General features: G+C 36.4%; 1 protein-coding gene across 3 annotated transcripts in view; it reads left to right on the top strand.

Annotated features, from left to right (window-relative positions):
• Positions 1-360: 360 nt before the first annotated feature.
• LOC124156184 (AP-2 complex subunit beta) overlaps positions 361-15,919 on the top strand; it is a 30,380-nt gene continuing 14,821 nt past the window's right edge. Inside the window, exons 1-11 of one of the 3 annotated variants that reach the window (XM_046530561.1) lie at positions 361-430; positions 557-684; positions 756-926; positions 5,377-5,622; positions 6,040-6,408; positions 6,842-7,029; positions 7,115-7,241; positions 8,197-8,324; positions 8,432-8,612; positions 10,952-11,247; positions 13,274-13,490. In XM_046530561.1, the coding sequence (XP_046386517.1) occupies positions 577-684; positions 756-926; positions 5,377-5,622; positions 6,040-6,408; positions 6,842-7,029; positions 7,115-7,241; positions 8,197-8,324; positions 8,432-8,612; positions 10,952-11,247; positions 13,274-13,490 (2,031 nt within the window). In that variant the 5' untranslated portion in view covers positions 361-430; positions 557-576. Of the gene's footprint in view, positions 431-488; positions 685-755; positions 927-5,376; positions 5,623-6,039; positions 6,409-6,841; positions 7,030-7,114; positions 7,242-8,196; positions 8,325-8,431; positions 8,613-10,951; positions 11,248-13,273; positions 13,491-15,919 lie in introns of those variants that run through there. The other 2 variants (XM_046530560.1, XM_046530562.1) reach the window with 2 other exon arrangements.

Genomic DNA, 15,919 nt, shown 5'->3' with positions numbered 1-15,919 from the left:
AATCAGTACTTTGTTTTTATATATAGGATTGGGTGACTTGGGAGCGACTAGTTAGGAACTTCGACTCTAGCGTAACAGCTGCAGAGAAAAAAGAAGAAAACTAAAATATATTTAAACGCACTGAAATTAACGCACAATATTACTGAGTTGACGTCTGCAATTGAAACCTGTCAAAAATGATGTTTTATATAACATTATTTTCAGATTAAGAAGATATAAGAAGGTATCTAAAAACATTAAAGCTATTATTTGATCGTACGTACAGAAAATGTCTTTTCAAAGACTCCTAAATTTCCCTCGCTTCAGCTCGACTTTCGATTCTTTCGATATACGATTGCGTCGATATCGATCGAAGTCGTTGCCTATCGAAGTATATCGGAATTTGACCAACTGTGCAGAGAGGTCGCGAAGGGGTGTGTGTTGTATTCCGGTAAGGCTAATTTTAGTTATAATTTGCTTATGGATCCGCTTGCACAATTCACTCATCCTCGAACTTGCCTAACTTGTAACTAATTTTATTCTCTGTTGTTTTAGATTTGGTTTGAATTCTTTGTAGGATTACAGTAATAAAGAATCATGACCGATTCAAAATACTTTACCACCACCAAGAAAGGTGAAATCTTCGAGCTTAAGTCAGAGCTGAACAATGACAAAAAGGAGAAGAAAAGAGAAGCAGTGAAAAAGGTATGTATATTCAAGTGTTTAACGCATTAGCGATTCCTGCAATCTTCTCATTGCATGCATTTTCCCTTTAGGTCATTGCCTCTATGACAGTTGGAAAGGATGTTTCAGCTCTTTTCCCTGACGTGGTTAATTGTATGCAAACGGATAACCTGGAATTGAAGAAACTGGTGTATTTGTATTTAATGAACTATGCTAAAAGTCAGCCGGATATGGCCATCATGGCAGTAAATACCTTTGTTAAGGTAAGTAAGCCTTACATTTGTTCATTGCCATCTCCCCTATTGCTTCGCCTGCCACTCGATACATCAAGTAAATGTGCGATAATCAGGGTATCATTTCTATTGTCGTGATTCAGATGGTTATGGCGTAGGATCTATTCTAATGGGTATTTGTCGCAGCTTTGACTGTAGTAAGTTCATGTGCTGACCGACTTCAAGTGTGTTTATATTGTTTATCCTTTCATTCACCTTGCGTATTTTATATCTTATGCTCGTAGGGAAACTGTATAATGGAAAATAGCCCTGTTTAATAGCGAATTATTTTTATAACTTTGAAAAGAAAGCTCTGAAAACTTGGTAAACTGCTACGCAGATAGTGTTTACAGTCTCACTTTATATTAAAACATCTCTCTTGGAATGAAATTATATCAGATCAAACAAGGTATTAAGTGTGAAAAAGACAATAGTTTTTTATATGTAAAATTTTTCCTTAAGCTAAACTTAATTTCTTTGTATGTATTTAGAATCTTATCCAAGGTTTCAAATGTAAATATTGCGGAATTTAAATCGTTTAAGGTATACAACATTTGTATTTAATGTAATTGTGGGTCAATTAATGTGCATTTTGCTCTTACTCAGGTAATGATCAATAATTGTGGCAATAAAAACATAAATAATTCTTTTTTCACAGTAGGTGTAATGTTAACAATATCAGTGTGAGATTTAGCTTGATCATTGGAGAGTAGATGCATTAGGTTGACAAAGTATTAGTCCCAACTATAATTTGAGCTCAATAACACAAAAAGCATGGCTGAATTATGGACACTTCACTCAATGTCTCACTACCAGTCACACAATCTTGCTGTAATATTGAGTAGAAATTAGCTAGTCTGGAATTGAAACAAAAATCTAATTTAAATCTTACTGATTAGCCTATGGAAGAAATTGAAGTCTGAATTGCAGAATGGTAAATTTGGTACTGGAAAAGTTAACAAATTCCTTAGTTACTATGTTTATCCTTCTGGCTTGATTACTACTTAGCTGATGTTGCGACCATTGTTCCATTGGCCGCTATGCCAGTCTGTTGGGCGTATGATTAAAGGGATTTTGGAAAAACAGCTGAAATCGAGGCTCTGTTAAGTTCACCGAAGTATTTATTTTACTGTTTCTGTCACATAGATAAAACTTCTTCGTGCTGGTCCACATGTGATTTCTATGTTTTCCAGTATGGTGTCTACCAAGTGGAAAGTCTTGTACCAGATGATGGCTCAGTGAGCCGAAACGTGTTGTATGCATTAAAAAATCTTGTGGAAAAGTGCTATGATCTTTTATTTATTTAAATAGGGAAGTCTTTGGAAAATCAGGAAATGAGCCGTAGTTAAACTTTTAAATTAGGAATTTCCTGCTGTGTGCACCTGTTTCTTTCCATGTCCTATTGTAAATCTGACTGCATATTGAAATAACAAAATTCAAAACATGAAAATGCATAGGGAATAATGAAATTTGGAATAATTCATTTCAATTATTTTATTTAAAATCATGTCAGTACTCTTGCAGTTGAGTGTAATTGGGTGATAACTATTCCATCACACCCTCACATTCCTGCTCACCTCAGTTCTCGTTAGTTGATTGTGTGTTATTTATGCAAGAATAATGCATTCTGGCCATCCAGAAGGTCTTCTTGCAACAAGAAATTCGTTTGCAGCTGTACTCTATCCTGATGAGAGAATGTGAATTGAAAGCATTTTGGAATTTCGGTGCAAAAATCTATTTAAAAATTGGGTGAAAAGTGGGGTTGATTAGATTAATTCAGACTTAGGTGATCTCACTTACTAAATCAGCTAGCAAAATCCGAGCCTTTAAAAATCAGATTGTAAATTGTGAAAAAAATGCATGGTGAAATTAATATAACATGCAGTGCACGTATATTTATTGTTAATAATTTCAACTGGAAGATTTCTGGTTTAGTATAACTGACAAAAATGCCCCTGACTGTGCTCAAATGATATTTCATGTATCCCTGAATTTATTCAGTTGACAGCATACTCACTATTTAATCCCTATTGCACATTTTGTAACAATTGGAGCTCAATTTTCTGTTAGTGGTGACCAAATTAAGGAGTTGTCTATTGGCATGGAACCAGGCATCCATTGCCATTGAATCCTATAATTAGTGCACGGGTCAAAAAATACCAGAGAAATTGCTCATCCCTGGAAATTTTATTCCTTTCTTTCTTTTACAGGTCATTATTGGTTGTTTATTTTTTGACTTCAGTGGGATTTAAACTAGAGATGGGTCGAATAGCAGATTTCTCGAATTCGAATATCGAATTCGAATATTAAATCATTGCTCGAATATTCGAATACCTCGAATACTAAATGATGAATGCTGGAATGTTTGACTCGGTTGCCTATGCAGCAGGTAACACAAGATTTTGGGGAGTAATTTTGATTTCCTTTAAATGATTCGAACAGGAATTTAGCTGATTAATGAATATTTAAATTTTATGGAAACAATTTGGCATATAATTAATTCAACTAACATCGCTTTACCCCCACTCCTGCTGCCAAGTGCTAGCTGACAATCTGAGGCATTTTGCAAAATACAAGCTCTTTTCCACCGGATTTTCTTCAATTATTTTCAGTCCATCTTTGGGAATTCTCACGAGATAAGAAGATGAATTGGAATTGCTATCAGGGAGAAACCAAATATTCTGAGAAAATATCCCTTTGTCTGGGACTGTAACAATAAAGATTTATAGCACTATTCATAAATTGAAACTTGATATATGTTTTCGGAAAAAAATACCGCATCAACTTCTGAGAAGCTCTGCTGCTCATATCGAGTTTCGCCAGAATGCTAAGTCTCCGTCGTATTTTGACATTTATTTCTTTGCGTAAAATGCTTAAATAAACTCAGAAATACGTCGTGTTTGGTCTTATTCGTTTTGAAATTACGCGCACGTTACTAATATTTCAATTCAATAAAGGTGTGACATCAATTGACGAAAGTCATTCTTAGACACCTTTTGTGCTAATAGATGACTCATGCAGCGGTTGACCTCCACAGAAATGGGGAACTTCGAAGCTGGTAGGAAAAAAAAAGGCCAGTGGGGGAGAAAAGGGAGGGCCCGAAACACGTTTCTATTGTTCTCGTGTAACTTGGTATTTTTTCGAAGCTAAGGTCTTCGTAATATGATCCCTGCGCGAGCTGTGACCTTTTTTTTATTTCGAAGAAGAGGAAAGCCTCAGAGGGGGGGCTAGTGCTGAATGGAGGGGGATACCGCATCTTGGGAAATGCGCTAATGTAAGTATCCCACGGTACTCACGCAGCAGTTGACCTCCAGAAATGGGGAACTTCGAAGCAGGTAGCCAGAGAAAGGTCAGTGGGTGAGAAAAGGGGGGAGGGCGTGAAACACGTTTTTATTGTTCTCGTAACTCGATATTTTTTTCGAAGCGAGGGTCTTCGTAATGCGATCCCTGCGCGAGCTGGGACCTTTTGTTTGATTTCGGAGAAGAGGAAAGCGTCAGAGGGGGTGAGGCGAGTGCTGAATGGAGGGGGATAGCGGATCGTGGGAAATGCCTAAGGTTGCTATCCCACGGTACGGAGGTTCTCCTGGTGGGGGGAATTGGGGATTTTCGGATTTTTTCACCCGACCATTTTCGGTTCCCCTCGACGAACTCTTTTCACCGCTAAAATCCACCAATTTGATGTAATTCGACAACGTGAGTATCACGGCGCTGCGAGCACTAAATGACTACAGTTCTCTACATTTTTCCGAGTCAACTACCAACGACGTGTGTGCGACAGTGTATGACGCGAAATTCAAAGTATTCGAGGCGGTACTTTTCGCATAACTATTCGAAACCTCGAATATCGAATACTTTCTAGTATTCGAGGTATTCGAGTATTCGCGGATACTATTCGCACATCTCTAATTTAAACCCATATTTTCCAATTACTGGTCATGTATGCTACTAATTTGACTACCAAGCCCCCAAGTCCGGCAAATAGTCAGCCTGATAAGCCATTTGAAGATCCTTGCTCAGTCGCTTAAGTGATTTTTTATAGCAAATTTCATCATTTTCCTTATCATCACTAATCACAGTGCTGTGTATAATGCAATTAATTTTTGCAATTCATACCTATCACTGGGAAATTAACAGGTCAAAAGGGTGTAGTGGAATAAGTGATAGTCTCTCATAAGGGCTGTTCATTTCAATTTTAGTTTCTTCTTATAAATTCACTGTTAGGTCTTATGTTTGCACTTAGTTTGCTAATTCATAGACTGATAGTTAATTGTTGGTATTGATATTTTTTTTATTATGGCAGGAAAAAAAATCGAAAAATCCATAGTATATCAAAGTCATACTTCAGGGGCTATTCCACTGTGCCCTTCAGTTATCTGTTTAAAATGAATTATGGCTTAGAAGTTTGCTGTTGGCTCTCTAATTTTTAATTATTTTATCTTAGGACTGTGAAGACCCAAATCCTCTCATTCGAGCCCTGGCTGTAAGGACAATGGGTTGTATTCGTGTTGACAAAATCACTGAATATCTATGTGAACCATTACGGAAGTGCTTGCGAGATGAAGATCCCTATGTGAGGAAGACAGCAGCTGTGTGTGTGGCCAAATTATATGATATAAATGCACACCTAGTTGAAGACCAAGGTTTTCTTGAGCAGCTCAAAGACCTTCTCTCTGACTCAAACCCTATGGTGAGGACATGCCAATTAATTTCTTTTCATAAGTTATATTGTGTTTATTATTAATTAATTAATTTAACAAGTTCCATGCTAGGCCTTAATAGAGTTACTTGGAGTTTGCAACCTCTCTCAATTTTGTGGGTAAATTCTTCTCGGGATTCCCACCAGGTTATTTATTCATATTAGCCAACGTTTCAAGCTCCGACTCTGGGCTCCTCCAGCAGCGCTGAGGGTGAGCCCCAAGTCGGAGCATGAAGCATTGGATAATATGGATAAATTAACACAGTGGGAATCCTGAGAAGAGTATACCCACATTATTCGCTGGGGAACATCAATTCATATTTCTCTCTCAATTTTTTATTTTCATCCTGTACAAATATTTAGAAAATCAAAGAATTTGGTTTGAAAGGAACATCTATTCTTTTACAGGTGGTAGCTAATGCCGTTGCAGCTCTGTCGGAGATTAATGAAGCCAGTGCTACTGGTTCACCCCTCCTGGAAATGAACGCACAGACCATAAACAAGCTTCTCACAGCATTGAATGAATGTACGGAATGGGGCCAAGTTTTCATTCTTGACTCTTTGGCTGGTTATGCTCCCAAAGATGAGAGGGAGGCTCAAAGTATCTGTGAGAGAATAACACCTCGCCTTGCCCATGCTAATGCTGCTGTTGTGCTCTCGGCTGTCAAGGTGTTGATGAAATTCATGGAAATGCTCCCACCAGACTCTGATTTTGTTTCTACTCTGACCAAAAAACTTGCACCTCCTCTAGTCACACTGTTATCATCTGAACCAGAGGTTTGTTTTCTTTATTCAGTTATGTAGGTGTGAATGATGTGGTGTAATTTATGATTTATAGTATTGTCTTATATATCTCTCAGTTTTGGACTGTTTAATTATTAAGAATTTATGGTTGTCTGCATTTAATATGCTATCTATAGTGATATAGTATGTATTCACTTCACTTGAAAAGTAATCATATGATTCAAAACTTAATTCAGTGGAAAGTAAGTATTATTGCCTAATCATCACCATTGTTACCTGTAAGCCTTGATGGCATTAGTCATCCACAAGGTACTTGTAAACCGTAAAATTTTTTAGTATTGATTCCTTGTGCCCGATCAATTAGATATTTATAACTTGTCAACCAGTTTCAAATTTATCAGTTTGAATTTATGAATATCAATTTAAAATTTTGGAAGCTTAATGTCTTTTATTAATTTTTTCACAGGTTCAGTATGTTGCCTTGAGAAATATTAATCTCATTGTTCAAAAACGACCAGATATATTGAAACATGAAATGAAGGTTTTCTTTGTCAAGTATAATGATCCAATTTATGTGAAGCTAGAAAAACTGGATATAATGATCCGGTTGGCCTCACAAGCTAATATCGCCCAAGTTTTATCAGAACTTAAAGAGTAAGAACATTTTAATCTTGTGGCAATTTCATCTCTGCTTGCTGCGGCTTTACTATTAACATATGTCTTGTTAAATTTTATCCAGGTATGCTACTGAAGTTGATGTTGATTTTGTTCGCAAAGCAGTGAGAGCTATTGGCCGATGTGCTATCAAAGTTGAACAATCAGCAGAGCGGTGTGTGTCCACATTACTGGATCTTATCCAGACAAAGGTATTTATTTCCATTTACTTAAAAGACATTTTATAAAAGAAGGTGATGATATGGGATGGTGATAAGATGTTCATTGGAATTGTGAGGGAATATATTTCATAAGTTTTCTTTCATTTGTTATCTTATTTTAATCACCAGATTTACAGAAATACTTAGTTTAATTTCTGCTAAAAATGAAATTCTAGCATTTGTAAGTGTGACATTCATCTTTGAATGAATGCAAGATTGGATAACGCCAGGGGTTTGAAGAGATTGATTTGGAGGTCCAGATTTATTTACTTGTTACTTTTAGTATTTCTAATGATTTGCCTCGTTGATTGATGAAGCTTCTCTTTAATGGTTTTTCAGTCTTACTTTGGTAGTCTACCTATGGGCTGGTGAAAATTGTCACCTAGAGACCCTCCATGACAGTTTAGAAATACCCTTTGGATTGAACAAACATTTTAAATATCTATAAGGTAGACAGGCAATTTTCAGCGAAGCATGTTTCAATCTTAAGGGTTGTATCTGAAAATTGCACATTATAAATCCTTCAATTTTATGAGACATGTTATGCTGAAGGTTTTAATAATTAATGAAATGGATTAATTATATTCACAGACATGAACTCTTTTGATGAATGAAAAAATTTTGTGTGTGTCAACAGTTTTTATAAACGTACAACACATTTCAGAGAATCAGCTTTGCCATCGATGGTGAATAATAAAAACTGTGGACATACATTTATCATTGCAATATGTTCCACAACATCTCGCGGGAAATGTTGAATACATGAACCCTTTTATTTGGTGCAACAAAAAGGATTTTTTTTTTTTGAGAGAATGGGTGCTACATCTCGCTCAGTATACTTGCCATGTATTTGCTGTTCTTTTGATGTGAGGTTTCTCAGTAAATGCTTTTAATTATGTCTATGGAGAGGTTTTTAATTTTTTATGTATTTACCTTCTCTTCACAGGTTAATTATGTGGTGCAGGAAGCTATTGTTGTTATTAAAGACATTTTTAGGAAGTATCCCAATAAATATGAGAGTATCATCTCTACACTCTGTGAGAATTTGGACACTTTGGATGAGCCAGAGGCAAGGTGAGTACTTGAGGAGCACTGAGGTTTTATCTTCATGATAAAACTCTTGCTAATTTGAATAATTGCATAGGTAGTTGGTTGTACAAATCAGTGTGTTATGTTTTCAGAGCTTCCATGATTTGGATTATTGGAGAATACGCTGAAAGAATTGACAATGCTGATGAGCTTTTAGAATCCTTTCTGGAAGGTTTTCATGATGAGAACACTCAAGTTCAATTGCAACTACTTACTGCAATTGTTAAACTTTTCTTGAAGAGACCTACAGACACTCAGGAACTAGTGCAGCAGGTATGTGGTAGATAAGCTATTATAGTGTCTCTGAACAAAAATTTCTTCATGAGTACCTAATAAATATTTGTTTTAAGAAGTGAATTCTTCTTACCAAGAATGGAATATACACCTTTCCCTTGCCAGTCAGGTCTACTTACAGTGACATCACTAATCAATGTTCTTCCTAGATGGATTTCATTCAACAATTAAATATTGTTGCTCCTTTGTACCTAGCTGCATAATAATAATAAATTTAATGTCCTAGGACCTTGTCCTTTGGAACATAATACATTTTACAAATAAGTCTCAGCAGTGAACAACAAAGAAAAAGTGAAAATACAATTTTACAGAATTAATGATTTATGGTATTACAGCATTTTAATTTCAATTATATTTTTCAAGTAAATATGTAATAATAATAATATATTTATTTGCCTGGAGATCTTAGTACATACATGTTCCATGATATACGACACGTCAATGTTAAGTTACAAAAAAAAGACGTTTAAGGAAATAATAATAAACATTACCTATACAGAGCATATTTACATAGTTAAATATTCGTCAATAGAATAAAATAAATGCATAAAAAAGAATTCCATCACCTTAAATTTAAAGCTAGACATTTTTTCCAAGCTCTTAATGTTTCTGGGAAGCTTGTTGTATAGTAGTAAGTCCCATGTTTAGGGGGGAGAGGCTAGTTTTACTGGTTCTGATGAACTTTACATGTAAATTGCTAGAGTTCCTGGTGTAGTGGTTGTGAATACAATCGTTGGTAGCATACAAACCCAAATTGCGTTTAGCACAGATGATTGCACTCAACATATAAACACACGGAATTGGGAGAATGGAGAGTTTTTTGAAAAGAGGGCGACATGGAGCTCTAAGGGGTGCACTACACATCAGTCTCACTTAAATAAACATATATTTTCATTTTGAATTGATTTACAGTGTTACAGTTCTTATCTTTGTAAATTAGTAAACATTCATACGGAATACTGCAATTTGTAATTTTTGTGTATACTATTTAGAGTAGTTTTGGAATGGTATGAAATTATCGAGTGGATTTACATGATCTACTCTCTTAATGTTGCACAAAATCTTACTTTAATGCTTTTGTCCCCTGGCAGTTTAAACTTTTCTGTAGATTTCATAAGTAGCCCATATGGCTTTGCAATCTTGTTGAAATATGGATTTCTTTGTATGTTGTCACACAGGATATAGTAGGATTCAATGAGCAGGAAGCTGTATGTGTTATTTTTTATTGATTTAATATTACAACCATCATCAGTGCAGAGACATGTTACAGAGGATTCCGGCACACTTACAATGCTAGTCTTAAGGGCTGGGTCTCTCAGGTCGGTTGTCGGTCTGCGTCTGGTAGCAGTGACTCAGGCGAACTGTCACGGTTGACTCTAGGGCCCTGATTGAATAGGATTTACCGAGGGATTTGAGGCGTTTATATACCCTTATTGTTGGCGCTAGTCATCCCTACAGACAGTGAGTCTGCTGTCGCCGACGTAACAGTTCATGTCCCTCACAACACTTCATCCCAAACCCTCTAACGGCGAGTCGGCTGGCTGGTGCCAACTATGTCCTCGCGACAATTTTGAAATGGAAATACACTGTCCTAACTTTAAAGTCCAATATGATGTAGAGTGAAACCTATTTACATCAGAAACCTCCATACTTCATACCACCCCTACGGTCCCATCTGATTAACATGTAAATTTAAGGCAAACTTCTTTGTAGTGAACCTCTTTATCTCTTAAAACCTCCGCTTATCATACCAAGGAGACACCCCCGAGATGGCCGAACTACCTCCGCAAATCGTCCTGAGACAACTAGAGACCATTAATGCAGCAGCGATTGCGTACATGGAATGACATTTTCAGCGATAAATGTTTCACGCTTATTTTTTTCGTATTCACCTTTATTATGTCAAAATTTTCATGTTAACCATTAGTTGTGGCCATTTTGATCAATGAGAGAGCATACCTAACAGTAAATAAGAAAAAGGTATCCAACTATCCTACCCATTTTAAGTGACTGTTGAATTAAGAGAGATCACAAATTCTTTTCTCTCGAATCATGGTAATAATTTTTGCTTTCTGTAATTGTTAAATAATAAATATATGTTCACTAATGCATGCATGTTTGTTTAAACATATAAATATAATGGTTTAAAAGACAGTAGTGCATTCATTTCCGAAGGATATGAAAAAATGGTGCATATCACTAAAACCTCTCTATAGTGAACCTCCATACATCAAATTGCCCAAATTTTGGTCCCCTCCATTACAATGTAAAGAGGTTTTACTGTACCATGGATTTTGATGAGTTGTCTTTCTTTTCAGGTTCTCAGTCTTGCTACTCAGGATTCTGATAATCCTGACTTGAGAGACAGAGGATTTATTTACTGGAGGCTGCTCTCCACAGATCCAGCTGCAGCTAAGGAAGTAGTCTTAGCTGAGAAGCCCCTTATCTCTGAAGAAACAGATCTGTTAGAACCTACACTTCTCGATGAATTAGTTTGCCATATATCGTCCTTAGCATCTGTTTATCACAAGCCACCTACTGCTTTTGTCGAAGGAAGGGCAGGATTGGGTGGGGGTGCTGCAGCCAATGCTCAGAGAAAGCCCCTCACTGCAAGGTAATATTCTGAGATTACTATTTTTCGGGTGTCATTATAGCCTTGCTCCTCACATTAATTAGTTATTTACTTGAGCATATATTTTTCCTTTCTGTGGATTCTTTGTATTCCCCTTTTGTGCTAACTTGGCCCCCGTCCATCTATGTTGGTATCTCGTATTCCTTTTATCCTTGTAATTAGCTCCTTCTGCCTACTTCCATCTCTTAATTTTCACTTTAAGTTTCTTCCTAAGTTTGTAAATCATCAGTGTTCGTATATTTTGTTTTTTTTCCTCAAGCCACACCAAATGAGCATACATATTCTGTTCTTTCATAAAATTTCATTCTAATTACCTAAATGACTGTCTTAAATGACAATTAAACTTTCATTGCTATACATATTTTTGGTATTGCTGGTTTTTTAAATTATTTTTAGGATGTTATTAATGGGGTTTTCTGTGTATGCATCTCAGTGGTTTCTCCGGAATCTTGAATGAGGGGAGGAAAGTTCCTTATAAACTGCAGGGGGGGATGATTTCAATAATAAGTTGGTGTTCTACATAATTCATCTGATTTGGTACAACTGAGTTGTTCCACTATATCATGTGACTCTGCCATGGGGCACTGAAATAATGAGAGTCTCAAATCTCCTCTCTCATTGGACCTCCATCCCAGAACTCTGAACATTTTTCATGCATACTTAGAAGCAGGAGAGTAATTTATCTTTCATTGTTCATGTACGGCTACCTAAGTATTTCTATCTTTGCCTGCTGGATTTGTTTTATATTGTTAGTGCTAATATTGTAGATGAATATAATATAGCTTTCTCCTCCTGCCTCCCAGTTGACCTTCTTTCTGGTTTTTCTTCATTGAAGCTTTTGCGGGTATTTTAGCCTTAGTTGATGTTTTTCGGGTGTGCCTGGGGTACTTATAGGGGTTTGTTGCTCGACATTTCATGGATGTTGCTGGTCTTTTTCTGGATGTTTCTGCAGAAATAAGGATAGTTTTTCCATGGAAAAGGAAATAAGGATAGGTTTTCAGTGAAAAAACTATCCTTATTACCTCACTAATGTCTAGAAAGTGACCAGCTATCACCATAACACATCGGGCAACGAACTCTTAAGTACACGGGGCACCCCCAAGAAACATCATCTACAGTCCCAGTCAATCAGTGAATCCCAATGGAATTACGCCAATCACGGGTAACCGGGACTAATTGTTTAGAAATAGGATGTAAACAGGTATTACTTCAAAATTCATTTTTGATTCATTAACCATGATATTTATTCATGCTTTTAACCAGCGATGAAGAACTAACAAAAAACCCCAATGGTGTCACAGGTAATATGTACTAAAACACCATGGCTGTAATCGTGTTAAGTGGCTTCCCTATTTTTCATATGTATGCTGTGTCTCCAAAAGTGGACATTGAGATGGAAGAGAGGTGAACAATTGAGAATAAGAATGCAGTATATGCAATGAATTTTGTTTCATTATTTACAAGTTCAAAAACCTACTGGTCTATTTTCGAAAAAGATGAGACAGTATATGATGAAGAATTCATTTCATGTTACATATTTATTACCATTTTAGAAAAGCATTAAGAGAACGATAGAAAATCATAATTTATATGCCAGGATTAAATCAAATGGTGAGGGGGAATGCACATACTTGGTGTCTACTTTGTACATGATTGTGTATTTTGATATTTCTGTTAGGCGAATACAACCTGTTGTTGGCCTTTTTAATTGGCTTTCTGTGCAATTAATTCAATAAAACTGTGGATGATTCTTCATTTTGGTTATGTTCTTGAAGATTTATCTCAAATTAGCAGCTGCTCTCATTATCAGATGGCTCCAAATAGTGGAACTTAAACTAGGAGTGTTATTTTCTCTAAAATGGAAAAAACTTAATACAACATTCCCCTCTTCCCTACCCATAGGAGCTACAACTTATGCATCATCTATAATATGCATTCTTCCTAGCATATTTTTATACGCCTATATTTATAAATTTATTTTATACAATATCACGTTTGTGATTGACAGGAGTGGTTCTCAAGATGACCAGACAATCGATGCTGGTCAACAGCCAGCTGTCATCCCAGCCCAAGACTCTCTCATCGGTGACCTCCTCAGCATGGACATTGGAGGGGGTAATGTTGCAGCGACCCAGGCCGCACCAGGTGTCACCTCCACCACTGTACCTCCTGCTGGCACTGGGGCATCTGGCTTAGATCTTCTTGGTGGTGGCCTGGACAGTTTGGTAAGGCATTAATTTAGCTATTAGGCTAAATCTGATTGACATGAGATGGGATTATCCTCAATCCAAATTTACTGTCAGTTATTACAATTATATCCTTGGCTGAACTTTTCAAGCACAATGTGCAATCATCAGCGACATATTTTCGGCGAAGACAACTCAGCATTGGCACCTTCTCTTCTTTCTTTCATAACGTTTGGTTATGTTTTCTCACTCAAACCTGCACAAATGGAGAATTGAACACCACTTTTTTGGTGTCAATAACCAAATCACATGACTTCACACTTTCAAAAAACTTCATAATATTGGCGATAATATCTCTATCTCTCAAGTTCTTTCACGATTTTCCTCCTTTGAACTTTTCGTTCTTATATTGTGCAGTCTAAGGACACTTTTCTTCATAGGATGCATCTTGCTTGCAATAAATTTTCTACTGAATTGGAAGAGCCTTACTGAAACTTATTTTCAATAGCAATAATGGTTATGGGAGGAGAGTATGGTGACAGAAAACAATGTAGATAGACAGAAATTCCATAGTTAAAGGTATTCTTAGAAATCGGCAAAGAAAGGTGGAAACAATTGAGCATCTTCGATGGGAATAAAAGACAGGATAGCCACACCCTGGGTGCTTGGGGAAGCAAGGTGAGTGGCTCAAAGCGAATGAGTACGAATCACCAAAGCCATGCATAGGGGTTGGAAAGCAGACGTTGAAAACCTTTCACCTATACAACCTTTCTGAAGTATTTTTAGAGAAGCTGTGTCCTCATATCGTCTTCTATGTACATTGTCTCCTTGAGACCACGCTAAACTTGTGTTTCCTAGCACACTCACCTGGGGAGGGTTTGGATGTGGGTTGGGGGGGGGGCATAAATGGGTTTCATGGTAGTGAGCCATTAAAACTGTGCGCACGGGTTCCAAGGGAGTATAGGAATAGCATTTTAAGGCTGCTAAAAGGATTAAGTAGGTGGATTTTCAGTCGTTATTTAAATTAATTCTATCTCCTGGTTTGAGCTGAATTAGCAACGAAAAAATCTTAAGCTGATGAAAACAGAGATACTTTATTAGAAAGAGAAATTGGGTAATAAGCACGTTAACCATTTATGATTGATGTATGTACTTAACAGTTTGATTTATTAAACATCACAAAGCTTCCTGAAGCTCTAAGTAAAATGTTTCAGTCGTAGGTCACTCAAATGTTGTTCTTGAGTTTCGCATGCCAGATGTGGCAACACGGCATTCATTCACTCCGGCATATTTTCGTAATGTCCATATATTATTTATGCTTCATAGAAATCAGGTACGTATGCGGATCATAGAAAAATTACTACTAATTTAAAAAAATTTTCTATAAGTTTTATTTTTTCTTTTGATGTAAACTGTAGGACTAGATAATGTGTAAATATTTTTGTTTATTAACAGCAAAATAAACGTTCTGAATATATTAATCCACATTAATGTATGCAACGTATTGTGGAAGATGAATGCTGTTGACGAAGTAGTTTTCCCTAGGTTGAGTTACAAAGTTCATAAAGTTGACAAAACGCGTAATTATATGGTGCACTGAGTCATTTATTGCACTGGCAAGTCTACATTTTTTAAATTTTCTATAGAACAGAAAATAATTCCGAGTTTAGAATAAAATTTTCTTCAAAATGAGGTATTATTCAGTGTTAAAGCATGCACTGAAGCCCAGATATAAATTCACCAAGTACAGTGGCACATCATTTTGACAGTAGCATATCGAGTAGAGTCCTCACCTGCCAAACCATAGGTTCAGGGTTCGAATCCTACCTGGGTGGGTGGTCGCTATCCAGACTATGGATGTTTATGATGGAATCCCCATTGTGAAGGTGGTTATTTGTTGTTTACGGGGAAGTAGCGAATGAATTTAAAAAATTGATAATGTGGAACTAGCAGGGAATACTAATCAGGACCATGGTAATTTTGACTGCAATTTTTCAGAAAATTCAAAAATTTGCAAAGAAAATTTTTACTTGTGTCTATAACTTAGGTTGTAGTTAGGGGTATTAAAAGCATTTTTGGTCAATATGTATGCACTGCATTATTCTTAGAAATGTCTTTTATTTTCTCATTTCATATTTTAAAATTTTTAAAATAAATCTTCAGCCTTGCATTGCCTTGTTAAAGATGGTAATAATATTTGCAATATATCTTCCGAGGTTACAAAATTCATTTTAAGTGAAACGTGCATATTTTTTTAAAGATTTTAACCCTTTCGCTGCTACAAGCGGGTATACCCGCAAAAAACATTATGGTTATTGCCTGCGACATGCGGGGATATTCCACGACTTTCAAAAAACTTTTCCTTTCAACACGACATGTGGGTAAATATCTATGTTTTCGAAAAACCCTCCCTTCGGTCGTAGGTGCTGTCATCTGCTCGAAATTCTAGCGGAACTACGTCCATTCGT

This window comes from Ischnura elegans, chromosome 3, assembly GCF_921293095.1.
Source record: "Ischnura elegans chromosome 3, ioIscEleg1.1, whole genome shotgun sequence".
Lineage (NCBI taxonomy): Eukaryota > Metazoa > Arthropoda > Insecta > Odonata > Coenagrionidae > Ischnura > Ischnura elegans.
Note: the sequence above shows the minus strand (reverse complement) of the source record. Positions and strands in the feature narration are given on the sequence as shown.